At 33.3% G+C, this 14,707-nt stretch overlaps 1 protein-coding gene across 1 annotated transcript in view; it reads left to right on the top strand.

The window, feature by feature from the left end:
- Positions 1-11,908, top strand: part of LOC145691553 (phospholipid-transporting ATPase ABCA3-like) — an 86,599-nt gene extending 74,691 nt beyond the window's left edge. Inside the window, exons 6-8 of the mRNA XM_081766961.1 lie at positions 2,060-2,270; positions 7,102-7,318; positions 11,739-11,908. Coding sequence (XP_081623087.1) covers positions 2,060-2,270; positions 7,102-7,318; positions 11,739-11,888 — 578 coding nt within the window. The 3' untranslated portion in view covers positions 11,889-11,908. The remainder of the gene's footprint in view (positions 1-2,059; positions 2,271-7,101; positions 7,319-11,738) is intronic.
- The last annotated feature ends 2,799 nt before the right edge of the window (positions 11,909-14,707 follow it).

Genomic DNA, 14,707 nt, shown 5'->3' with positions numbered 1-14,707 from the left:
AATCATATACCGTATTCTCGAAACTAAACCCCGAGTGGGCGCGCCCTATTTTGTAATGTAAGCAGACACGTAGGTTTCAGATACCTAAATTAAATATTTTGTATTACTTAGTTACTAATGACACTATTAATGAAATATTTTTTCAAAGGTAATCTTTAAGCATGTCGACTTGATAAAATATGTAGAAACGTTTTGTGTTCCAAACATCGATAGTAAGTTTGACGAGTCTTTGAATGTTTTTATTGGTTGATGTATGCAGACATAATAAAAATAAATTACGAAAGACAATATTACTTTCAACATAGAAAAATGAATAATTATTAACTCCACATGTATGAGTGAGAATTAAATCTATATGAAAAATGGTAACATTTTGTGTCGGAATATGTGCTCTTAAAAGCTGATTTCACAGAAATATTAGTTGTAAGAGTATCAGAATTTTTCAATCTTATATTTAATTTCGTACAACGTTTGTAGTATAAACGTAAGATCTTACTTCTTCCTAGGTAGTATATGGATTCTTATCCTACTTATTATTATTATCTATTGTAAAAAGCAAAATAGTAGTACACACTATCACATTTTTCTTATCCCTTTACTATCTATTTAATTAATCAAACCACACTTTTATGAAAGATTTTTACTTAAATATTAATGACTTATATAAGGCGATACAAAGACAAGTAGTCCTAATTGAATATCATTCGAAACTAAGATATCGCAATATTTATTTTAGCATGGTATGGAATATCACAACTCTGCTACCAACCATATATTTAAGAAAACTACAAAAAGTACCTAATGGTATACCGTAATGCTACGCGCCTACTTTTGGGTTAAGTGTGAAGGCAGTGGTCTTGATATTTGCAAAGTTCATGGTATGTTCCTGAATTATACATTGCCCAAACAAAGCAAACATATGAAGATAATAAAGTGAAAAATGACTTTGTTGAACAATAAACTTAGGTGGCAGGCCTCGAAGTTAATACAATTTTCACAGCACTCGACAATAGATTAAGTGTTATTTTATATTTTCTGTCCATGGGCCATAAGAAAGCAAAGCGGTACGCACACCAATAGTGGTCAAAATTACATGATTTCTTTCCTTACATCAAGAGGATGTGCCTAAATGAATTATGAAAGCTGAATATGTATTTTTAAAGTATTTATTTCACTTGTATTGCAGATTGATTTGAAGATTTTTTTAAGGAAATATATTAAATCGATAGTGTTCAACTTCTTAACACCTCAAGATAAAATTCTCACATTTAAGTGAGAATAAAAATAAGGATGGCTTATTAGTTAATATTTATATTCAAAAGTCGTCATACAGAGGTTTTGAAGCTATAATCTTCGAAATTCAGAAATTATCTTGTCTGACATTGAAATTGTTTTATTTAGGTTTGCTTCGATATGTAAAATCTGAAAATTGTAACGTTCCTGTGATTGATATCATATCAAATTTTCAACTTGCAAAATTATACATTTATTGAAATTACGGTCTTGAATTACATCTACACTTCTTCCTTGGTGTAAGAGAGAAATACGAACAACAATTACATCCGATCTTTCCCACGAGCGACTAGTACCAAAGTCAAAATTAACTGAAAGTATATTTGATGTATTTGGTGTTCTATTCTTAAAGATACATAAATTGTATTTACCAGTATAAACGAAGAAATTGTTCTATATTGTATTTTACAAAATTGAATATTAGTACTTCTATCGATCCACGCTCGCGCCAAGTGAGGTGTGTGGTGGACAAACTCCATATGATGAGATTTCTCGTGGTTGTAAAGTTTCCACCCACTAATTAATTTTCACCATTTCATTCATTCCTCATCATCACCGTCTCCTTTAACGTATCCGACATATCTATGGGACGAAAAACATACAGGTTCCATTTTCCAATTATGTCTTATACCGATATTAACTACATCTGTTAAACTATTATATGTAATTTAGGGCTCTAGGAATGTTAAAAGATCATTCTCTTCCATGTGGGGCACGAATGCTGCTTATGTAAATAAAAATTAAACTCATTATTTACTTTCTTTAGATATGAGTGATATTGCTAAGAGAGCCTGCGGTAACTACAGTGGTGGCAACAAAAGAAAGCTACTAACCATTATAGCTATGATGGGAAACGCGAAGGTAATTTTACTAGACGAACCAACCAGTGGTGTAGACCCAATATCTAGTCTGAGGATTTGGGAAGTTATTCGAATGAAGAAGGAGTCGGGGAAGTCGTTAGTTCTTTGCTCTCACAGGTAATCAATAAGATTTACTTTCTTCAAAGAATTTATGAAGTGCGCACAAAAAGTACATGCCCTTTAGTTCTAATTTTAAAGACCAAAGCAGTACACGGAATTAATATGTTATATTTCTTGAAAAAACTTTCCACCTTTATTTACATACAGTCGTATTGGCTCATTTCATTGTGTGTTACATATAACACGGTCTTTTTGAAGTTATGCATTATATTCTGGAATACATTCTTCGCTGGGATGATATAATGAAAAAATTGTATCCAGAAAGATTACCTGTAAAGTTTGGGAATAACCAAAAGTACCTCAGGGGTAGATCTAGTGAGGAGGGTAAATGCGGCAGAAGTCTAGTACTGTGGATTGCAAATATTGACATCAGAATATTAGCATAGTGTGACAGTGCGTTTTCTATGTGGGGGATAAAATTGCGATTTGACTTCTGTGCTTGTTTGATTGTCAATTTTGACAAACTTGTTATTAAAAATAAAACGTAAAGAGTTGCTCGTAATTATATGACCTTTCGGAGCAGACTTGTACAATATCTCTTCCTCCCAAATCCAGATAATAAGACAGCAGGTTTGTCATTTGATGCTATCACATGAACTTGTTTCGGCTGGTGAATACGCGGTTTCCACTTCACATATTTTTCTTATTTAAATAATGGAATCAGCTATTCATCCAGTATACAACACTTCCAAGAAATTACATCCTTCTCTTTCGAAGCTCGTAAAATATGCAGCATTTTATTGAAGCTTTTCCTCGTTTTGATCGTATTTAAACATTCGTGAAACCCAGTGTAAAGAATTTTTCTCAGTCCTAGTTCTTTTGTGGTTATTCATTCTACAATTAGTACTACTAGTAAAAGTTTATTACAAATTTCTTCCATGGTGACTCTCCTATTTTAGCCCAACTATATCACAAATCTTCTCCATTGTCACTCTCCTATCTTTGATGTTGAAATTTTTAGCACGGATAATATTCGCGTCCGTTGATATTGTTTTTCGACGTACATACCTCTGACAATTTTCCACACTCGTCCGCCCTTGCTTGAAACCGCGCACGGACATTTGGTCAGTATTTTGAGCAAAATCAACATCATCTCTCCAATTTACGACAATTACCGCATGCATAACTTCCAGTTACGGAAACAATGTCACGATTCCCGTTGCTCTTGAACTGAAAATTCCTTGTCCGCTGGCAGTATCAGAAAGACATCTTACTTGTTCGGACAGTGTGACTAAACTACTGCCACTTAGTAAACAAACCCTTTATGAGATGACACATTTCTCCGAAATGAGTTATGTGCTTTCTTGAAATACCAAAAACGTGAAGTTTTGAATCAAAGTGCAAGTACTTTGGTGTGTACCACATAATAATATTTATTTATTTAATGTTGTATTAAAGAGTTATGTGTTCATACCTGCTAGTAGTTAGTATGTGAGCATTATTGTCATGCATTATGCAATACTTACAGTTTGTGAATTATGTTTCGCGTTTACTCGTGCAATTATGAACTTTAAGAATCCATTATTTCGCTGTGCAATCTTACAAAGTTGTTTTTGCATCTAATAATCTTGTACTTTGTTGAAGCAAGGAATTCTCACTCTTTACTCTTACTAATATTAATCTCAAACTTTCGAAGAAAGATGTAATCTTCAGAATGAAACGCACATATGTTCAACAATTTATATTTGATTTAATTGCAGACGAAATATGTGAAATACTCATAAATGTATACAACATATTTGTTTAATATACTTTTTAACGAACATTATGAGGAGGAAAACGTATTGCTATACTCAGATGAAGAAACCTGAGTTTTCTCTTCGTCTACTCAGTTTAAAACTACGTATGACAATGAAATCAAAAGTGTACACGACATACAGAACACAAAGGATTCAAGTCAAATTTAAAGTTTTATGGAAAAGATATATAAAGTTGTCTGTTGAAATACATGGAGAGGGGAAAACTTTTTCCTCTTACATTATAAGAGCTAATTACTCTGTCTGGACATGGATATTTTAAGGACTGAAAGAGGCATCATGTAGACAGGTTATGAAAAATTAAATAGGAACAAACTTATCAAAAGCGGACCTAAATCCTTTGTCCAGCGAGCTCACGACATGTGTAGTTTTGTATTAAATTATATTAAGTAACGAATTAACCTCGTCTGTGGGTTATGGTGTAAGAATATCTCAATCAACATTCTCAACAGCTTTCTATTTCCTTCTTTTCTTATCCAGTTTCTCTTTTATATTCCCATTTCGCCTAGATATTTTTTGTGCGTACCGTTTGCGTATTATCTTTTGTCCAATGGATTTACCAGTTAGACGTTTGAAAGCATTTCAACTCTCTTCCGTTATGATTAAATTACCTACTTCAACAATGTGTGATAACGGTATACATTAAGCAGTTTCTCGTTATTAGTTTAGGTCATTCCGCGTTCCATTTGCACTTACGTTGAAATATTTGAATTAGGATTTTATTTTTAGATATTTTGAATATACATTTTTCTTTCTAAGTAAGAAGTCAAATTATTAAACGCTTTTTGAACATTTTAAGTTGAATGATAATACACATTCCTTGCTTTTATTTGATATTTGTTTCCTTCTTGAATGTAATTTTAGACTCTTCATGTTGATTTCAGATATTTGAAAGTATCCACTTAAGTCAGGAAAATTATTTGATATTTTAACTTCTCCAAATTTGCAGTATTACGGTCACGGGATAACTTTCGTACATTTGGTTTTCTCTGGGTTTTCTTCTAACTCAATTCTCTACATGTTTCTAATGAAACTTTTACATTTAATTATATTGTCCTTATACTGTTTCCTATTGGGATTACAAGAGCTTAAGTCATTTACACTGGTGAGTATGATTCAGGTCCAGAGTCCGGTTGACATCTTTTATTTCCCAAGAATAAAGTTCATTAAAATGGAGACAACGAAGCCCACTTCTTTGGGCCGCTCTTGAAGTAAGATTCTATACACAAATATTATACTAGGATTTATATTAGGGATTCATTCAAACACATCCTAGTTATTTAAACTAGATGTCTTATTCGATATTCCGAATACGGGAATAGTGTTTCTCACTGTTTCCTTCTTAACAGAGTAGTAAGTCTTGAAGAGTCAATAAATAACTCTTGGACCGGAGCATTGTACCCCATTTGTTCTTGAATATTTGATAGCTGGTACGTATTCCATGGATGGTGATTAATTATGCGTAAATCCACAGTGATAATTTCCAATAATTTCTCTTCTGTATGGGCCCAGTATTGTCAAAGCAATATTATGAAAATATTTTATAGGATGTTGATAAAGATCAATTGTCTCGATAATTATTAGACCTCACTTAGTCGCCTTTTTTGGGTGGTAGAGAAATTATTGTTCTTTTGCACTCATGTAACAATTCCTTCTTCTTTCATACGATGATCATAAGATTTTCCACTCCAGTTAAAATTAGCTCCATAGGAATTTCGTCTTTATTTGAAAATGTGTTTATGTATGTATATCGATATATGTTATGCCCATTTATTCTCCGTAGTACAATTTCCTACCACATACATTTAACTTTCTCCCTGTACAATTTTGGCTACATGAGCAAATTATCAAAGAATCTCTATTTCTCAAACACCATCTCTATCTACGAGAATAGTGCCATCTGTTTTAATTAATATTTACTACCGAAGTGACAACGTGTCATAAATCCCACGAGCTGCTTCTATATCTCCCTTATATTATATTTTTTAATATTATATTCAAGTTTAATAACTTTAAATTTTGTAAAAGCTTTTGAAGCTTTCTGTTACTTGTCAACAAAGTTTTGAGAAGTTATATCATTCGGATTTTGTACCCAAAGTAACTTTGCCTTTTCTTGTACCCTCTGCTGGTATAGTGCATTATTGTTCAAATGATGTAATTTTCCTTCGTGTTTTTGCCATTCCTGATTCTTAATTCACTGAACTTTTAATGCTATCCATAATTTTATCATAAGTATTCTGAAATGTCATAAATATACTAAATATATTTCTAAATTCATAAAACTATTTCTCGAATATAATCAATATAATCAACGTGTCAAACTCTCATTGACTTCTTTCCTAGCTTCCTTTAATTTCTTTAAATTAAAATTTTCGATTTCCAGATGTTGAACATTTCCCTTGTTTCAAGTATTATATCTTATAATCCCTACTAAGAGGTAATGGTTAGTTTTACTGTCAGCCTCTCTGAACAACCAAATACCCCGTCATTGTTTGCGGTATTGAATCCCATAACACGTGATAAATTTGATTTTGTGTTTTTACATCTGGTTGTATGGAAATATATTAATAAATACATGAATAATAGATAACTAAAGTAAAAGGAGCTCGTATTTACATGTAGCAATTGAACGCATTTAGTTTTGATTTCCTTTGAATTTCACTTATATGATATAATACAGTAAGTGGTTTTCATACTCTTTTAAACATTAATATTACTAAATGGATTATATGATACAATAATGATATTAAGTGTTTTTAATCAACGTTTTCGGGTGAAGAGAGTAATTTGAAATACAACATTTTGTTCATACTGTTCACTGATAGCGAAAATGAATAATCGTTATTAACATTTATACTCATTTGATGTTAAACATAACATTTCACTACATGTAATAATTGTTATTAAACGTTATGTTATTTCACTCCAAATGTAAAAACAAAAACAAAAAAAGGAAAAGAAAAGAAACACGATCTACCAGTGTATCGTATGAATAATCATCTGGTATCATTTCTACACAAGGATTTTAGATATAAACTTATTATTAAAATATGTTGCTTTTGTGATTCTAGCATGAATGAATGCGAGAAATTATGTAATAGATTGGCCGTTATGGTAAAAGGAAACTTTAGATGTATAGGAACGATTCCAAATTTAAAAAGCAGGTTTGGCCAAGGATTCATAGTTTCGGTTAGATGTGATAGCAGCATCTCTGCAGAAGATATTAACACCATTAGTATAAGAATGCACCAAGAGTTACCCCCAAGCTCCTTACAGGACGCGCATTTGGTAAGTATTTCTAACCATAATTACTTTCGCAACATTTAAAAAAGTGAATATATCAATGTCGACACCCTTTAAACAAATCTTATACTAGAGTTACTTAAAAGAGATGTTTTTCATATAATTTACCGTTCTGAAACAAAAAAATCTAAAGTCTACCCCAAGTCTACAGAAATAACCTGGTTATTAGATTTGATTAAACTTAACTATATCTAGGTATAATTAATACGGAAGGTAACCGATGCATATATAAAAGTAACCAAGAAAGTTGTCGTTTTACCTGGAGGTGTGTATTCCATTAGTCTTCACAACGTGAGTTGAATGCGAATAGAGAGAGCTCAGTTGTGGGTCTAGGTATGTTTAACATACTACCTGGTTACAAGGGCGCAGATTTCTCTGTAACTTCAGAGAGCCCATTCATGAAAAAGTGCATATAACAATACATATAACAAGAAAAAGTCATACAAAAATACATACATATTCATAAAAATAAGGGGACGCACATGAGCTTTGGGGTTGCCCGCCTCCCCGGCCAACCCAGGATCAACGCTCTTGCCTGGTTGGTGTAGTTCAGTTACACCGTGAATTTACGTAAGAACAGAATGTACGTGTTACCTCCACAGAACGTAATATGGGCGTGTATGCTGTACGAGTTCAAACTGGGGTCAAACAACGCTGCAGTGTAGCGGAAGATATGAAAAGCCTTTGGTGGTAATGTCGTGACAACACGGATTGTGCAGCTGTGGTCTAAGAAGTTTAAGGACGGATACGAAACACTCGAAGACGCACAACGTGTCGTCTCAGGAAAGATCCATTTCTGGACAGGAAGACAGACACGGGGTGACATGTGATGAGAAATGGGTCCTGAACGAAGATTCACGGCGTCGTCATCATTGGTTAGCATCCACGAACTTGTTTCAAGCAGTCGAAACCAACACTGCAATAGAAGAAGGCCTTCCTGTGCCTTTAGTGGACTACTCGCGGCATCGTGCATCCGGAACTGCTACCAGCTGGTCAGACCATTAACAGAACCATGTATTGTCAGCTGTTGAGCCGTGTTCAAGAACAAACTCAAAATTCTAGAACCAGGTCTTCTGAATCGCAAAAGGACCGTCCTGTACAGGAAAACGCTACGCTGACTCAGCACGCCATTCTACGCCTTAGATGGGAAACATTATTTCATCAGACATACTTCCCGGATATTTTGCTGTGCGTTTATCACCTATTCCATTCCATGGCATATAACTTTAGAGGAAGCCAGTTCAAATCCTTAGTACAGGTGCAAAATGCACTTGATAATTTCTTCGCTTGACGGCCCACCAAATTCTACCGCAATGGAATCGATGATCTTCCAGAACGTTGGCAGAATGTCATCGATGCTGATGGGGCCTAATTTTGATCTTCCAGGTACGTCTTAGGTGATATTGCAATGTTCAAAGGTGGTAGTGAGAAAGTGATGGAACTGTCTTGGAAACCTTTATATTTTCTATTTACTGTTATTGTTATATTTTTTCTTTATATCTTCTCTTAGTTTTTACTTTTCTTTTTCAGTAGTATTTTTCTTATATGTTGATATATATTTTTTTAAAAATATTATTTACCACTGCAAACGTGACGGGGAAAATAACCCAGGTTTGACGTGTCCATTAACTTGGAACCATTCAATCAGTGAATCTAGTCGATAGTTTAGGAATTCCGACTGAATTCGAACTCATAATTAATAATAACTTCATATGGATATGTTATCAATGTTGCTAATGGAATATTTGAGGGGATTTTATAGGATGTTAACATGAGAAAAATGCCTCGATAATTATTACGAAGCCAATTTGTTCGCCTTTCCTGTGATTTGGAGCAATCATTGATATTTTAATTCATGTGGCAATTCTTGGTTATGTCAGATAACTGTGTTCAAGATATGTTCATTTTGCAGTTTGGAAATGTCATAGAAGCTAGAGTGTCAAGTAATTTCCAAGTTAAGTTGCCTTATTCGATGAATTTGGTGCGGTAACTCAAAATGCAAATGAGTAGAATTTCAAGTATCTTTGATTAAGTAATGTCGATCTTTTCTTTATGTTATAATGGGATACTGCGTAATTATTTTTTACTCTTTAGTTCTTAATGAATGGTGTTATTAAACACGAAGATTAACAAATATGGATGTTCGAAAGTGGTGGGTGGAAAAGCGACATCACTTTCCTTCTTACCTTTATAATTTATCACTGGAAGTATTTTGTGAAGATTGCCAATGTTTACGCCTATATGAGCTGCGGATTTTATCCATACATGAATAAGAAAAACAAACAATGTAAATTTCAAGATTTGAAATGAACTGTAATTTGGTACTCCAGTGAACTTCATTATGAAAAGGCCATCCCTATATTTATGACACATTCGTTACGTTTGTAGTAACGCTGCAAGTAACTCAAACCTTGAAAATGGATATATATATATATATATATATATATATATATATATATATATATATATACAGTGAAACCTCTCTAAAGCGGGCAGCTGTGGGGAATCAAAAATTGTCCGCTATAGAGAGGTGTCCGCCTTAAAGAGGTTTCAATATTTTCATACGTCAATTAGTAAACAAGGTAATATGCAATTAAAAAAAAATATTTTTGCATGAATCATGTGTTTACGAATATTACAGAAATGTTACTGTACCTGCATCATTCTCCGCCATCCTATACTCTATGTTCGAAGCAGAACATGGAAATAAGATGTCATAGTTCTCTGCACTTTACACTTATCACTACTTCTACGTTTTCCGTATGTCGCTTTAATGTGTGGGTTAATTGCAGTCCAGAAATGTCCTTTTTCAGACAATGTGCCTACCTACGGGCAAAAACCACTAAACTTTTCTTCTGGTTGGTTAGAGATTCCAGCGGGACACTAGCATAACGCCTCATCCCAAACAGCGGGCAACTGTGAATCACTTTTGTGTCTAAAACAGCTTGAGTCGGAGTGGGATGCAAGCAAAGGACTTAAGAGTGTTGTTAAACAGAGACGCTTCGTCTGGGTTGCTGAGCAGGCAGTTGAAGGGGCAAAATGTTGTCTCAATGCTTCCTTGGTGACACATATATGAATTACTAAAAATGTATTTTTAGTATACTTTTCAACTTGCTTCTAGAGAAAGTGTCCGTAACAGGGAGGTAAATAATACCTATAAAAGACAGAAAAGACTGTCCGTGTCCGTACTAGAGAGTGTCCGCTTTGGAGAGGTTTGCCAATATGTTTTTTCCTATTACAATGTTTGGGGATTACAAAATATGTCCGTTACGGGAGGTGTCCGCTTTATAGAGGTGTCCGTTAGTAGTGGTTTCACTGTATATATATATATATATATATATATATATATATATATATATATATATATATATATATATATATATATATATATATATATATAATCATTATTTTTTGTGCATACACTACACTACATTAATGCTTGTTCATAACCTCAGTCTATTCCCTCGTCAATATGGGGTAAAAAGTTTTTAAAAAAATCTATTGTAATCGAAACGTCCTGCAAATGTAAACCACACGTTGTAATTCAATTACTCTTTACAGAGGGCGTAATACAGACGCGACTCTTTTCTAATGAGTATGGATTACGTTGGGCCCTATATAGGAAATGCTTGAGTACACGAGTGTCTAAGAAAGTTCAAAGAAGTACTTACCGATGTAATCGACGAGACCAGTCTACGATCGAAGGTAATGGTGGCAGACAACTTTGTTGATCGAGTGAATAATGTGGGTCGTAAAAGGCGTAAATTTTGATTTCTGAGCTGGATGATGTATGTCTTAAAATTTTTCGTGAACTTTCAAAAACAGTGACTGGTGAGATCCGACTGAACATGACGGTACTTCAAAGGCATTTAATGTTGTTTAAAACACACTATACTTCACAATATCAAAATTATAATATGGGCATTGGTGTGTGTGTGTGTGTGTATGTGGAAAAAACCAAAGAATATGCACTATTTCGATTTATGTTTTGCTCCCCTTAGCCAATATGATAGTTTCAAACTGAAGGTTTTGTGATATGAGCCTAAATTCTCATATTATAGATAAATTGTTATCGTCCCTTGCTCTTATCATGTTGTTTAATATTTTGTACGGCTTTGAAACTTGTTCGTAATTATTTCCTTACGATTGTTCAGTCTAAACAAAGCGGTCACAAAATACATAAAAATAACCATAGTGCCTCCTGCTACTTCCAATGAACACGTCTTGAGAATAAATAGTCAGTAAAACCCTTTTATTTATGTTTTCTTTGATTCATGCGGTCATTAGCTCGACTGAATGTGAAATTATGTATCGGAAACTGATATTTTTAGAAATAAATTACGGAAGTAGAAATTATATTACGTTTTATTAAGAATTTTTATTACGTGTATATTCTGTTGTATAGGGCTTACTGCAGTATCATATTGAAAACCCTAAATACACTTGGAGTGAGCTGTTCTCCAAAATGGAAGCTTTAAAAGATGACTTTGGATTTGAATATACCATAGAAGAGGCTACACTAGAACAAGTATTTTTGTATCTTGCTAGAAATTAACATGTCAATTAAGTAAATGGAAGACATATTTTACAAAAATTGTATCAAGCAAAAATCGTATCAAGTCTAAAAGTAATATTTTGTTTTAGGATTTTCGTATTTTGTATTAAAATTTGATATTTAAAATGAAAATTGCTTTCATGGAAATATATAATTTTTCATCTCAAATAAATGTTAAAAAACACTCTAGTTTTAATTTCTATTTACGTTCTTTTCGAATAAATTTAAATATTGATTTTGTTTATTTGTCTTATTTTAACACATGAATGTTCACTCTTGGAGACTGCTTGGAAATTCGATGAACATTTATAATTCAAATCTAAAAAAACACAATAATATATATATATATATATATATATATATATATATATATATATATATATATATATATATATACCTCAGAAAAGTAAAGTATACTACCTCAGTAAAGTTTCCGTTGAAAGTAGGCTTCTGTTAATCTGAATCTGTTGGAGCAAAAGCCTAATACGTATACAAGAAGTTTATTTTGTATCTAGAAACCACGCAATGTATTTTAGAGGATGACACAGAAATAAAATTGGAATTAACCTTTGGTTTGCAAAAAGAAAAAGTAATTATTTGATTCATCGACGAAGCCTTTATACGTTTCGATGACAGCTTGACATACTTTAGACACTGGAACTGTTCTGTAGGACTTCAAGTTTAATTTTAGTTCAAGTTTCGTGGAAGCACTCAAATAAGTGCATCTCGCTGCCTGGACTTGTGTGGGCTACAGTATATTATTGAGATATCTCTGGTTCTGTTTTGTTTACGTTTATCCTTTTAAAGCTTAGGAAGAAAGTATTTTGTAATTGTGGCAGCATCGCATGTCTGGTCAAAATTTGACATTACTGCTCTTTTGTCAATGTATTGTATATTTCCACTAAATCCACCACCTGATTGTTACCAAAGTACCGCAGCACCAACTAAGATCAAACATGTGATTTACTGTTGGCAAAACACACGACGGAAGCAGACTACCGCCGTTGGATCACCATAGGAAACCTATGAGTTTATGACGAAAAAAATAAGTTTTTACTTTTTAATAAATAATGATTTCTTATGGTCCTTTAGTCTCCATTTATATATGACCTTGCATATAGAGCTCTCTTCTTTTTGTTCTAAATGCATAAGAGTACATAAGACCATCTAAATTCACATTAACTGACCGTGTCCGGACAGATTCGTTGCTGGTCGGTCTTTTACCTTTTTGTTACCTTCAACCTGATTTGGGGAACTGTTTTTCACCTGTCACGTCTGATAGGCACTATAATGCATGCATCATCTATTGTCTTACAGGCTTAGGTTTTAGTTCGTGGATGAGTGCGATTTTGTCCAGTTTTCGTCTATTCGTTTCACAATATCACTCAATGTACCTTGGCTTCCGTCTTCTTCACGCAAAGCTTGAATTGTTGCTCTTGTTTCAATACGCAGTTCTATTTACGTACGTGGCATTATGTCAATTAATAAAGAACAAATTTTACCTAACTTCAGCACACGCTTATAACTTGGTTGCTAAACTTCACGAAGGTACTTTTTAGGGGGTATTGCGGATACAAAATCCGTCAAATGCATACAATTTGATATTTTGATCTGTAACGAAAACTTGCAATTTCAAACCTCAAAACTGGCTAATTTTCACCTTTCACGTCACTTCTCCGACTTGACATTATCTTTGATATTTTCCGTAAGGTTATGCGGCTTTACGTAATTTTCGGTAAGTTTAACTAACGTTTCATTATTGTTTGCCAGTCTTTTTAATCTTGATAGTATAACTCTGCACTGAGGTAAGAACATTTTCTAGTAAGATGGGAATTTAAAAGCAAAATGGAAAGAATTTGAACTTAGGACATTAGTCTTTATCCCATTGTCAAGTCAATTGTGATGTACTGCAACTGTATGTAAAGTAAGTTAGTAAATTAGAATTTTTATTTTCATTAAATAATTTCAGAATTAATTTATGTATGCGTGTAATACTTTCTTTAAAAAAACTGACGTTTAAATTTCTTGTATTGACCATATGCATTAAGACCACGTGCCTAGGATATTCCTCTGATTATCCGCCTTTGCATGTACAATTTGTTTAATTCTAAACAATAACACAGGTCTGCAAGCTGAAACGTATATTGATATGCTCTGTACATGTTTGGTAATTCTTCTTCACTTCAGCGTGCTGACACTGAACCTTACTTCTATTGCCCTGAATCACGACACGAAAATACATTTATCATTTCTTAAAAATCCATCTATTGTTTCGTGTTTTGTGTCAGTTTTAGTTAGTTGCTTATGATCCACCCCGCTCCTAATTATTGTAGAAGGATAAGCCATACCTCTTTTATATCGTTCGAGACCTCACGTCTAGAAAATGTACAAATATTGTTCGTCAAATGTACTTGTGAGAAATTATGGACCGAAAACTGTGTAAAAATATCCTTTTCTTCAAAAATCCGATTTTGTGATACAATATGATTTATACTAAAAAAATAACTTTTTAATACTGATAACATAATCTGTAAATCTGATCAGGGCCGGATAAAACTAAAGTGAGGAAAATACATTTATTTTCTACCTATTTCCTCCTAAAAGTTTTCCCTTTATCCTAGTTAATTCGCAAATTTCCTATGCCCTCCGTAATTGTAGCTGATAATTACATAAACCCTATGCTAACTTATTTCTCTAATGCCATGATTTCAGAAAATATTACAACCATTTCATTACCCAGAACCAGGGGAAAGTTAGATGCCGAGAATTAACTAACTAACTAACTACCTCTATGGCCTATGGAACCCGGAGATATTCTA

This window comes from Thermobia domestica, chromosome 8 (assembly GCF_964235325.1).
Source record: "Thermobia domestica chromosome 8, izTheDome1.hap1.1, whole genome shotgun sequence".
In the NCBI taxonomy this organism is placed as follows: Eukaryota; Metazoa; Arthropoda; class Insecta; order Zygentoma; family Lepismatidae; genus Thermobia; species Thermobia domestica.
The sequence above is the reverse complement of the archived record's forward strand: the minus strand, read 5'-3'. Positions and strand labels throughout refer to the sequence as shown.